Raw genomic sequence first — 13,622 nt, forward strand, 5'->3', positions numbered from 1 at the left:
TCTTCCTGCAGTGCTAGGGTTGAGGCTTATCTTCCCGCAGTGCTAGGGTTGAGGCTTATCTTCCCGCAGTGCTAGGGTTCTGTCTTATCTTCCTGCCAGTGCTAGGGTTGAGGCTCTATCTTCCTGCAGTGAAGGGTTGAGGCACATCTTCACTGCAGTGCTAGGGTTGAGGCTTATCACCTCCTGCAGTTTGTATGGGGTTGGACAACTTATCCCCTCCAGCAGTGGCTCCAAGGTTAGGGTTGAGGCTTATCTTCCTGCAATGCTAGGGTTGAGGCTTATCTTCCTGCAATGCTAGGGTTGAGGCTTATCTTCCTGCAATGCTAGGGTTGAGGCTTATCTTCCTGCAATGCTAGGGTTGAGGCTTATCTTCCTGCAGTGCTAGGTTGAGGCTTATCTTCCTGCAGTTTTAAAGCTAGGGTTGAGGCTTATCTTCCTGCAGTGCTAGGGTTGAGGCTTATCTTCCTGCAGTGCTAGGGTTGAGGCTTATCTTCCCGCAGTGCTAGGGTTGAGGCTTATCTTCCTGCAGTGCTAGGGTTGAGGCTTATCTTCCTGCAGTGCTAGGGTTGAGGCTTATCTTCCTGCAGTGCTAGGGTTGAGGCTTATCTTCCTGCAGTGCTAGGGTTGAGGCTTATCTTCCTGCAGTGCTAGGGTTGAGGCTTATCTTCCTGCAGTGCTAGGGTTGAGGCTTATCTTCCTGCAGTGCTAGGGTTGAGGCTTATCTTCCTGCAGTGCTAGGGTTGAGGCTTATCTTCCTGCAGTGCTAGGGTTGAGGCTTATCTTCCTGCAATGCTAGGGTTGAGGCTTATCTTCCTGCAATGCTAGGTTTGAGGCTTATCTTCCTGCAATGCTAGGGTTGAGGCTTATCTTCCTGCAATGCTAGGGTTGAGGCTTATCTTCCTGCAGTGCTAGGGTTGAGGCTTATCTTCCTGCAGTGCTAGGGTTGAGGCTTATCTTCCTGCAGTGCTAGGGTTGAGGCTTATCTTCCTGCAGTGCTAGGGTTGAGGCTTATCTTCCTGCAGTGCTAGGGTTGAGGCTTATCTTCCTGCAGTGCTAGGGTTGAGGCTTATCTTCCTGCAGTGCTAGGGTTGAGGCTTATCTTCCTGCAGTGCTAGGGTTGATGCTTATCTTCCTACAGTGCTAGGGTTAATGCCTATCTTCCTGATGACCACGCTAATAATAATGATAATAATAATAATGATTATTTATCTGTTGACCACTGCCCAGGATAATGATGATTTATCTGTTGACCACTGCCCAGGATAATGATGATTTATCTGTTGACCACTGCCCAGGATAATGATTATTTATCTGTTGACCACTGCCCAGGATAATGATTATTTATCTGTTGACCACTGCCCAGGATAATGATTACTTATCTGTTGACCACTGCCCAGGATAATGATTATTTATCTGTTGACCACTGCCCAGGATAATGATTATTTATCTGTTGACCACTGCCCAGGATAATGATTATTTATCTGTTGACCACTGCCCAGGATAATGATTATTTATCTGTTGACCACTGCCCAGGATAATGATTATTTATCTGTTGACCACTGCCCAGGATAATGATTATTTATCTGTTGACCACTGCCCAGGATAATGATTATTTATCTGTTGACCACTGCCCAGGATAATGATTATTTATCTGTTGACCACTGCCCAGGATAATGATTATTTATCTGTTGACCACTGCCCAGGATAATGATTATTTATCTGTTGACCACTGCCCAGGATAATGATTATTTATCTGTTGACCACTGCCCAGGATAATGATTATTTATCTGTTGACCACTGCCCAGGATAATGATTATTTATCTGTTGAAAGTGTCAGTGCTTGTTTACAGACATACACATATATTAACTCTCTTCTCTGTGTGTGTGTGTGTGTGTGTGTGTGTGTGTGTGTGTGTGTGTGTGTGTGTGTGTGTGTGTGTGTGTGTGTGTGTGTGTGTGTGTGTGTGTGTGTGTGTGTGTGTGTGTGTGTGTGTGTGTGTGTGTGTGTGTGTGTGTGTGTGTGTGTGTGTGTGTGTGCAGCCCATGCGCCCCCTGAAGGCGACAGCCACCACGTCCCAGCCGGTGCTGACCATACAGCAGGTAGAGACCATCTTCTATAAGATCCAAGACATCTTTGAGATCCACAAGGAGTTCTACGACGCCCTCCTCCCTCACATACAACAGTGGGATGAGAAGGTCGCAGTCGGACACCTCTTCAAGAAACTGGTAAGACTGGCAATCAACCTATCAATCCATCAACTCATTATCAAGCCCTTGATTTAGTGAATTAGGTGTGTTAGGCTGCGTGCAGACAGGCAGCCCAATTCTGTGATCTCTTTCACACTCACTTTTGACCAATCACATCAGATCTTTTCACGTTAGCTTTTATTCCAGATCTGATTGGTCAAAGGACCAATTAGTGAAAAAAATATAATATTTGGGGTGCCTGTCTAAATGCAGCCTTAGTAGCACTGGGTTGTAATACAAACCTGCACCCCGTGAGTCCCAAGAAGGCTTGAAGAACAGGAAGTTGAAGGACAACTTAGTCTAGTTCCAATAAATCACTGTTTTGAGTGACTATTCACCTTGTTGCAGTAAAATGAAGCACAAGTAGATATGGTGCTATCACATTCCACTGTTCAATCTACAGTCTATACCCCTCTAGGATAAACATTCAATTAGAACAGGTTCTGCCGAGCCATTAGTCCCTAGTCTGCTCCTACTCCTCTCCTCTCCTCTCCTCTCCTCTCCTCTCCTCTCCTCTCCTCTCCTCTCCTCTCCTCTCCTCTCCTCTCCTCTCCTCTCCTCTCCTCTCCTCCTCCCTCTCCTCTCTCCCTCTCCTCCTCTCCTCTCCTCTCCTCTCCTCTCTCTCTTCTTTTTCCTCTTCTTTTTCCTCTTCTCTTCTTTTCTCATTTTCTCTTTTTTTTCCTTTTCTTTCTTTTTTTCTTTTTTCCTTCCTCTTTTTTTCCTCTTTTTTCCTTTTCTCTCTTCTTTTTACCTTTTTCTCTTCTTTTTTTCCTTTTCTCTTTTTCTTTTTTCCTTTTTCTGCTCTCTTTTTTTCCTTTTCTCTCCTCTTTTTTCCTTTTCTCTCTCTCTCTTTTTTCCTTTTCTCTCCTCTTTTTCCTTTTCTCTTCTTTTTTCCTTTTCTTTCTTTTTCCTTTTCTCTTCTTTTTCCTTTTCTCTTCCTCTTTTTCCTCCTTTTCTCTCCTCTTTTTTCCTTTTCTCTCTCTCTTCCCTCCTCTTTTCTCTTCTTTTTTCCTTTTCTCTCTCTCTTTTTCCTTTTCTCTTTCTTTTTCCTTTTTTCTCTTCTTTTTCCTTTTCTCTCCTCTTTTTACCTTTTCTCTCCTCTTTTTTCCTTTTCTCTCTTCTTTTTCCTTTTCTCTCTTCTTTTTCTTCTCCTTTTCTCTTTCTTCTTTTTTTCCCTTTTCTCTCCTCTTTTTTTCCTTTTCTCTCCTCTCTTCTTCTCCTTCTCTTCTTTTTCTTCTTTTCTCTTTCTCTTTTTCCTTTTCTCTCCTCTCCTCCTCTTCTCTTCTTTTTTCCTTTTCTCTTCTTTTTTCTCTTTTCTCTTCTTTTTCCTTTTCTCTTCTTTTTCCTTTTCTCTCTCTTTTTTTCCCTTTTCTCCTCTTCTCCCTTTTCTGCTTTTCTCTCTCTCTTCTCTTCTCCCTTTCAAACTGCTCTTTTGTCTCTTCTCTTTGAATGTTCTCTTTTTGATTATCTTCTCTTTTGTCTCTCCTCCACTCTCCTCTTTTCTATCTTCTCTCCCTTGTCTCCTCCACTCTCCTCTCCCTTTTTCCTCCACTCCTCTCCCTATGTCTCTTCCACTTTCTTTTCTTTCTCTCAATCTTCCTCTCCTCCCTATGTCTCTCTCCCTGTCTTTTCTTTCTCCTCCCTCTTCCTCTCCCTATGTTTCTCCTGTCTTTTCTTTCTCTCCCTCTTCCTTTCCCTATGTTTCTCCTGTCTTTTCTTTATCTCCCTCTTCCTTTCCCTATGTCTCTCCTGTCTTTTCTTTCTCTCCCTCTTCCTCTCCCTATGTCTCTCCTGTCTTTTCTTTCTCTCCCTCTTCCTTTCCTTATGTTTCTCCTGTCTTTTCTTTCTCTCCCTCTTCCTCTCCATATGTCTCTCCTGTCTTTTCTTTATCTCCCTCTTCCTTTCCCTATGTTTCTCCTGTCTTTTCTTTCTCTCCCTATGTCTCTCTTCCTCTCCCTATGTCTCTCCTGTCTTTTTTCTTTATCTCCCTCTTCCTTTCCCTATGTTTCTCCTGTCTTTTCTTTCTCTCCCTCTTCCTCTCCCTATGTCTGTCTCCTGTCTTTCCTCTTTGCTCTCCTGTCTCTTCCTCCCTTCCTTATGTTTCTCCTGTCTTTTCTTTCTCTCTCCCTCTTCCTCTCCTCTATGTCTCTCCTGTCTTTTCTTTATCTCCCTCTTCCTTTCCCTATGTTTCTCCTGTCTTTTTTATCTTTCTCTCCCCTCTTCCTCTCCCTATGTCTCTCCTGTCTTTTCTTTCTCCCTCTTCCTCTCCCTATGTCCCTCCTCCATGTCTCTCCTTTTTTCTCTCCCTTCCTTTCCCTATGTCCCCCTCCATGTTTCTCCTGTCTTTTCTCTCCTCCCTCTCTCCTCCCTATGTCCCTCCTGTCGTTTGTTTCTCTCCCTCTTCCTCTCCCTATGTCCCTCTCTCCTGTCTTTTCTTTCTCTCCCTCTGCTTCTCTGTCTGTCTGTGTGTAAGCAGACAGTGTAGTATCAGTGAGTGAGTGTTAATGGGATGTAATATCTCACATTAGGCCCAGTCTCTTTCCTGCATTACTCTGCTCATTAATCCGCAGAGGGTGGAGAGGGTGGGGATGTTTCTCCTGATTGGTTAAGGGAAGGCTTCCATTGAATCTGATTGGGTTAGCAGTGTTCTGTCCCTCATAAGGAAGGTCTCTAAAGGAGTTAGGGCTCCTCGTGATACAACACCACTCTGTGACAGAGCAGACTGATGTGATTCACAGTTAGTACAGTGTTCCACTTACTATGGGGTTTTGTGACTGTGTAATGTTTTGTCAGAAGCAACGTTTTAATCTATATTTTAAATAGGGTAAAATCATTTGTAATGTGCATTATACTTACGTAACTGTATGATAAGCTTAACTCATTTAGTACATATGTTAGTGGAAGACATTAAGCAGATGTCAAATTACACCCGTGCGTACACACACATTTTTGTTACACACATTTTGTTACTTCCTGATGATGCCATCTATTTTGTGAAGTGCACCAGTCCCTCCTGCAGCAAAGCACCCCCACAACATGATGCTGCCACTCCCGTGCTTCATGGTTGGGATGGTGTTCTTCGGCTTGCAAGCCTCCCCCTTTTTCCTCCAAACATAACGATGGTCATTATGGCCAAACAGTTCTATTTTTGTTTCATCAGACCAGAGGACATTTCTCCAATAAGTACTGTCTTTGTCCCCATGTGCAGTTGAAATCCGTAGTCTGGCTTTTTATGGCGGTTTTGGAGCAGTGGATTCTGCTTTGCTGAGCTGCCTTTCAGGTTATGTCGATATAGGACTTGTTTTACTGTGGATATAGATACTTTTGTACCTGTTTCCTCCTGCATCTTCACAAGGTCCTTTGCTGTTGTTCTGGGATTGATTTGCACTTTTTACACCAAAGTACGTTCATCTCTATGAAACAGAACACGTATCCTTCCTGAGTCGTATGACTGCTGCGTGGTCCCATGGTGTTTATACTTGCGTACTGTTGTTTGTACAGATGAACGTGGTACCTTCAGGTGTTTGGAAATTGCTCCCAATGATGAACCAGACTTGTGGAGGTCTACAATTTTTTTCTGAGATCTTGGCTGATTTCTTTTGATTTTCCCATGATGTCAAGCAAAGAGGCACTGCATTTGAAGGTAGGCCTTGAATTTCATCCACAGGTACACCTCCAATTGACTCAAATGATGTCACTTAGCCTATCAGAAGCTTCTAAAGCCATGACATAATTTACTGGAATTTTCCAAGCTGCTTAAAGGCACATTCAACTTAGTGTATGTAAACTTCTGACCCACTAGAACTATGATAAGTGAAATAATCTGTCTGTAAACAATTGTTGGAAACATTACTTGTGTGAAGCACAAAGTAGATTTATTTGAGTGTATTTTATTGTTACTGGGACAGTGCACATTAATCAATGTTTCAGTAAAAGCGCCGGTTTTAGCCAGCTGGCTAATTTTCAACCGCAGTCCCTGGGCAGGTTATTAAAAACAATTACAATATAGACAATTATTGAGCAGTGAGCACACGCAGAGCAACATAGGACAAGCAAGACGTAGCATACAGACAGAGCAACATAGGACAAGATGTAGCATACAGACAGAGCAACATAGGACAAGTAAGATGTAGCATACAGACAGAGCAACATAGAACAAGCAAGACGTAGCATACAGACAGAGCAACATAGAACAAGCAAGACATAGCATACAGACAGAGCAACATAGGACAAGCAAGACATAGCCTACAGACAGAACAACATAGAACAAGCAAGACATAGCATACAGACAGAGCAACATAGGACAAGCAAGACGTAGCATACAGACAGAACAACATAGAACAAGCAAGACATAGCATACAGACAGAGCAACATAGGACAAGTAAGATGTAGCATACAGACAGAGCAACATAGAACAAGCAAGACAGCATACAGACAGAGCAACATAGAACAAGCAAGACATAGCATACAGACAGAGCAACATAGGACAAGTAAGATGTAGCATACAGACAGAACAACATAGAACAAGCAAGACATAGCATACAGACAGAGCAACATAGAACAAGCAAGACATAGCATACAGACAGAGCAACATAGAACAAGCAAGACATAGCATACAGACAGAGCAACATAGAACAAGCAAGACGTAGCACACAGACAGAGCAACATAGGACAAGTAAGATGTAGCATACAGACAGAGCAACATAGAACAAGCAAGACGTAGCATACAGACAGAGCAACATAGAACAAGCAAGACATAGCATACAGACAGAGCAACATAGGACAAGCAAGACATAGCATACAGACAGAACAACATAGAACAAGCAAGACATAGCATACAGACAGAGCAACATAGGACAAGTAAGATGTAGCATACAGACAGAACAACATAGAACAAGCAAGACATAGCATACATACAGAGCAACATAGAACAAGCAAGACATAGCATACAGACAGAGCAACATAGGACAAGTAAGATGTAGCATACAGACAGAACAACATAGAACAAGCAAGACATAGCATACAGACAGAGCAACATAGGACAAGTAAGATGTAGCATACAGACAGAGCAACATAGAACAAGCAAGACATAGCATACAGACAGAGCAACATAGGACAAGTAAGATGTAGCATACAGACAGAGCAACATAGAACAAGCAAGACGTAGCATACAGACAGAGCAACATAGAACAAGCAAGACATAGCATACAGACAGAGCAACATAGGACAAGCAAGACATAGCATACAGACAGAACAACATAGAACAAGCAAGACATAGCATACAGACAGAGCAACATAGGACAAGTAAGATGTAGCATACAGACAGAACAACATAGAACAAAAAGCAGCAGGACATTCATAAAAGCAACAGTGTTTCCACACCTCACAAGCTACAGACAACATGGAAAGCGGTAATACACAGCTGGGGATTATGATCACAAATCTGATTGACCTTTAGCCATGTATTCATACATTTTGTGAAAGTGTGATAGGTTGTGCATTTATGTGTGTCTGATGGCAGTATATTCCATACATGGGAAGCTCTCACAGAGAAAGCGGATTTACTAAAGGTGCTTTTCCTTAAGGGAACTATACAGTCACCTCTCATGACAGACCTTGTGGATCTGCTGCCATATGTTTGGGTTTTCTGTTTGGAGGGGGAGCCTCCACTCAGTACTTTTGTTAAACAGAAAACCCAAGACACGCGTCGGTGTATTGCACAAGATTTTCCCAGCTCAGGAGCTTATGCTTTATGAAGATGGAACCGTGATGGCGGCTATTGAGCTTCCTATCAAGCACTTTGAGAGCCTGTTTGTAGACAGAATGAATAGTTGTTTTACATCAAGCTTGGTCCCATCTAGTTAAGCAGTATGTTAAGTGGGGGAGTATCATAGATTTGAAGTACAGATTTGCTACCTCTGTAGTCAAACAATTTCGTATAAATCGGAAATGAGCTAGGTTGAATTTGGTTATCTGAATTACCTTTTTGACATGCTTTTAAAAGAGAGGTTGGAATCAAGTATGATGCCAATGTACTTAAAATCAGATACCACCTGGAGCATCTCCCCTGACACATAGACATCTGGCTCAGTAGCATCTGTTGCCCTCTTTGTGAAGAACATGCAAACATTTATTTTTCACATTGAGATGCAAACATGAGTCTCTGAGCCACTGTAACCTGGACCATTACAGTAGTGAGTTCTTGTGCAGCTTGTTGTTTGCTCTTTGCATGCACATATATCACTGTATCATCTGCATACAATTGAACTTCAGACCCAGTACAGACAGAAGGCAGATCATTAATGTACAGGCTGAACAGGAGGGGCCCCACTATTGACCCTTGGGGCACGCCCACATCATAGCTAAGAGTGGGCGATAGCTCATTGCTCACTCTGACGCACTGAGTTCTGCCTTCAAGGTATGATTTCATCCATCTCAAGGCATCGGGGGAAAGGTTCACCTTGGACAATTTTGTGATGATAATCTCATTGTTAACAGTATCAAAAGCCTTCCTTAGGTCCAGAAAACACAGCCCCAACAACGCTCCCTTTGTCCATCTTGGACTTCACATTTTCCTGAAGAAAGCAGTTGGCCGTTTCTGTGGAGTGTTTCACTCTGAAGCCAAACTGCATGGAGTGTAATGTGAAGGGGCTGTTGTTGAGGTGGGCAATCAGTTGTTCTGCTACACACTTTTCAACAACCTTTGACACCACAGGTAGTATACTAATGGGCCTGTAGTTACTCACGTCAGCAGGGTCAGCGATTTAAAGATGGCCGTTATTATGGCTCACGTCCATACCCTTGGAAACACCCGAGACCAATAGATGTGTTGGTGACCTTAGTAATGGGGCCAATGAGTGACTCTTTGTAGTTTTTAAGAAAGGTAGAGTCCAGCCCAAACACATATTTGGCTTTAGAGTTCTTTAGTGAGCTAATCACCTTGTTCACCTTTGACTCAGAAACCTCCCTTATGATGAAGACAGGTTGAGCGTAAGCACCGAGCCCAAGAAACCAGTGGAGGGGTTCTGTGTCAGTACCCTGACAGAGTCAATAAAGTAGGAATTGAAGGCTATTGCTATTTCGACTGCATCCTGTGTTAGATTGTCATTCACCATGATTTCTAGTCTTTTTGTAGTGTTACTATGGTCTTTCCCTGTTTAACTTTTTTAGATTCTCCCAAATCAATTTAGAATTTCCATTTGCTTCACCAATTATGTTAATAAAAAAGTTTACCTTGGCCTGTCTGATTTCCTTCATCACCTTATTTCTCAACATGGTAAACCTACGCCTGTCATGCTCTAATTTGGATCTTAGGGCTATTTTTAGAGCATAATCTTTAATAATCTTTCATCAGTTTCCAGATTTCTCCATTTAGCCAAGGAAGAGTGCTGTTTTTGCCAGGTTTGGATTTGATTTTTCTTTAGGAAACCATTTATTGTCGTCTGGATTGTGGATAGAAAAACCTGACTATCAGCTTCCACGTCTGTATAGGACAAGAAATCATTCCAGTTAATTCCCTTAATTGCATTTTTAAAATAGTTTAATTCACTCTCAGGTATACTTAGTTGATCCGGCTTTCTAACAGTAGAGAGGTTAAACCTGCTCTTAGACAGCTTTCTGGCTATAAGTGTCAGATTATGATCAGATAGCCCAGTAACCATATTGAATGATTTAGTCACTCTCTCTGGTTTATTACTGAACACCAAATCAATCTGTGTTTTAGAGCAACAAGTCACCCTGGTTGGTCCTTTAACTAGCTGTGTAAGGTCAAAGGTATTAGTGATCTGTTTGAGGGTTTTCCTACAACACTTGTCTTCATAATTAATGTTAAAATCTCCCATTAAGATGACCTCTTTCCCTAAATCACATTCCCTAAGCATGTATTAAACTGATCAAAAAACACACTTTTGGTGGAAGGTGACCTATACATTCCAATAAGGGTAAAAGACATTTGGGGAGACAGTGTAACGTTCAGGCCGATACATTCTAGTTCATTATCACATGACCACTCAATTTATTTACATCGGATATGTCCTTTAATGTAAATCATCAGACCCCCTCCTTTCCTTCAATCCTGTCTCTCCTGAAAACATTGTAGCCAGGCACAATCACAGCAGCAGATGGAGAGTTTGAGAGAGAGAGAGAGAGAGTCATGTCTCTGAGAGGCAGAGGAAGTCAAGGTTGGAGTCTGAGTAGATGTTGAATTTGATCACTTTTTGGAATGACACTACGAATGTTCAAGTGCCCCCCTAGTGTTCCCTTGGGCTTAGATTGTGGGTCCCAGATGACTCAAGAGTGATTGACACATTGGAAAAAGTTAAATGTTCTGTGTTTTCTGATGGCCGGGTTATGGCTGTTTTGTTTAGTTTGATTAGGGGGCAGTTCGGTAGCGTAATTAACAACCCCTCCCGCCTGCACTGGATGCGGGGAACTAATTAAACAGCTTGCGTACCAGAAGCAGAGTCAGGGATCTCATATAGAGACTTGGGTATGTTTGAAGAGTCAAAATCTATCCTGGAGCCGGGTGAGTCTAGAGAAACCATGGGACCATAGCACTCACCCACTTCCACAGCGGCAACGATCAGTGGACGAGGCCCACTGCTTTCCACTCCGGTGAGTATCGCTGGCTCGGTGATGTTAGGCCCAGGGTTGCGTTGCACATCCCCGGAGAGCAGGAGGGCAGTGAACAGGTAGTTTAACAGTTTCTGATAAATGTTGGACTTGTGTTTGTTGCCTAAGTGGTTCAGTGGAATAGGGAGCGAGGTAGACTTGGTCATTATTCAACTTGCCAAAACTATAGTTTGTTCACAAGAAATTTGTGGAGAGGTTGAAAAATGTGTTTTAATGACTCCAATTTAAGTGTATGGTAACTTCCTACTTCAACTGCAAGTAGGATTTTTTGTAGTAGGCCTACTTACTTAATTGCAACTGGTCAAAAATGTCACATCCTACAAAAAAAAGTCTGCTCGTTAAAACTTAAACAATGTAACTCGTAATGAAAAGCTCACATTTGTAAATCCCAAACTCTTAAAGTAATTAGAAAGGTAGATGCAAATGGCGTGTGACATTGTGGTTACAATAAATAATGTTAACAAGATGCTGTGTCTCCACAACTGTAGCAGGTGTTGCCCATCATGAAAATGTTTCCTATTAGCAGGACTATTTATTTTTTATAGCCCGGGTACTGTTGTGAAAATCTCTCAACTTGCGATGTATTCAATGCTTAAGTACTCTAAAGTGTTACATTTTTAACTCAAAACAGCAGTACAGTATTTCTTAATCTACGTCTTTAACTTCTTGCGTCGAGCCATCCGGGATCGTGACTACAGCCTCAAGCCCATTACCATAACGCAACGTTAACTATTCATTAAAATCGCAAATGAAATTAAATCAATATGCTAGCTTTCAAGCTTAGCCTTTTGTTAACAACACTGTCATCTCAGATTTTCAAAATATGCTTCTCAACCATAGCAAAACAAGCATTTGTGTAACAGTATTGATAGCTAGCGTAGCATTTAGCATAGCATTTAGCGTTAACATTTTCACAAAAACCAGAAAAGCATTCAAATAAAATAATTTACCTTTGAAGAACTTCAGATGTTTTCAATGAGGAGACTCTCAGTTAGATAACAAATGTTCAGTTTTTTATTTGTTTAGGACAAATCGCTCCGTTTTCTGCATCACGTTTAGCTATGAAAAAAACCTGTATCCAGGATTGTGTAAATCTATCCGCAAGCTCATTAGCATAATGCAACGTTAACTATTCATGAAAATCGCAAATGAAATGCAATAAATCTATTTGCTCTCAAGCTTAGCCTTTTGTTAACCTCTTACGACTCTAGGGGCAGTATTTCATTTTTGGATAAAAAGACGTGCCCGTTTTAAGCGCAATATTTTGTCACGAAAAGATGCTCGACTATGCAATGGAATTGATAGCTTTGGAAAGAAAACACTCTGACGTTTCCAGAACTGCAAAGATTTTCACTGTGAGTGCCCTAGAACAAAAGCTTCAGGCAAAACCAAGATGTTTCTGCAACCAGGAAATGAACAGGATTTCTGAGGCTACGTTTTTCATTATCTCCTTATATGGCTGTGAATGCGACAGGAATGAGCCTACCCTTTCTATCGTTTCCCCAAGGGGTCTGGAGCATTGTGACGTATTTGCAGGCATATCATTGGAAGATTGACCATAAGAGACTACATTTGCCAAGTGTCCGCACGGTGTCCTGCGTGGAAATTGGTGCGCAAAACTCAGCTGCTGGTATTTTTCCATGGGATTCTGAGAAAAACCATGCTTCCACGAACGGCATATCAATGAAGAGATATTTGACAAAACACCTTGAGGATTGATTCAAACAACGTTTGCCATGTTTCGGTCGATATTATGGAGTTAATTCGGAAAAAAGTTTGACGTTTAGGTGACTGAACTTTCGGTTAGTTTCGGTAGCCAAATGCGTAGTAACAAAACGGAGCGATTTGTCCTACACAAAGAATCTTTCAGGAAAAACTGGACATCTGATATGTAACTGAGTCTCCTCATTGAAACATCTGAAGTTCTTCAAAGGTAAATTATTTTATTTGATTCCTTTGCTGGTTTTTGTGAATATGTTGCGTGCTAAATGCTACGCTAAATGCTAAGCTAGCCATCAACACTCTTACACAAATGATTGATTGAAAGCATATTTTGAAAATCTGAGATGACAGTGTTGTTAAGAAAAGGCTAAGCTTGAGAGCAGGCATATTTATTTCATTTCATTTGCGATTTTTAGAAATCGTTAACGTTGCGTTATGGTAATGAGCTTGAGGCTGTAGTCACGATACCGGATCCGGGATGGCTCGGCGCAAGAGGTTAACAACACTGTCATCTCAGATTTTCAAAATATGCTTTTGAACCATAGCTAAACAAGCATTTGTGTAACAGTATTGATAGCCTAGCATAGCATTATTCCTGGCATTCAGCATGCAACATTTTCGCAAAAACCAGAAAAGCATTAAAATAAAATCGTTTACCTTTGAAGAACTTCAGATGTTTTCAATGAGGAGACTCTCAGTTAGATAGCAAATGTTCAGTTTTTACAAAAATATTAGTTGTGTTGACAAATCGCTCCGTTTTCTTCATCACTTTTGGGTAAGAAAAAAAAACTACATAATATCGACAGAAACATGGCAAACAATGTTTAGAATCAATCCTCAAGGTGTTTTTCACATATCTATCGATGATAAATCCTTCGTGGCAGTTGACTTTCTCTTCTGAAGAAATGGAACGCGCATGGACCTAGAGATTACGCAATAATTTAGACACAGGACACTGGGCGGACACCTGGTAAATGTAGTCTCTTACGGTCAATCTTCCAATAATATAATATATGCCATTT

At 41.6% G+C, this 13,622-nt stretch overlaps 1 protein-coding gene across 1 annotated transcript in view; it reads left to right on the forward strand.

Annotated features, from left to right (window-relative positions):
• Positions 1–2,008: 2,008 nt before the first annotated feature.
• The window catches only part of LOC124010665 (active breakpoint cluster region-related protein-like), a 129,200-nt gene continuing 117,586 nt past the window's right edge, over positions 2,009–13,622 (forward strand). Inside the window, 1 exon segment of the mRNA XM_046323332.1 lies at positions 2,009–2,226. Coding sequence (XP_046179288.1) covers positions 2,044–2,226 — 183 coding nt within the window. The 5' untranslated portion in view covers positions 2,009–2,043.

Source organism: Oncorhynchus gorbuscha, linkage group LG02, assembly GCF_021184085.1.
Source record: "Oncorhynchus gorbuscha isolate QuinsamMale2020 ecotype Even-year linkage group LG02, OgorEven_v1.0, whole genome shotgun sequence".
NCBI classification, from domain to species: Eukaryota; Metazoa; Chordata; class Actinopteri; order Salmoniformes; family Salmonidae; genus Oncorhynchus; species Oncorhynchus gorbuscha.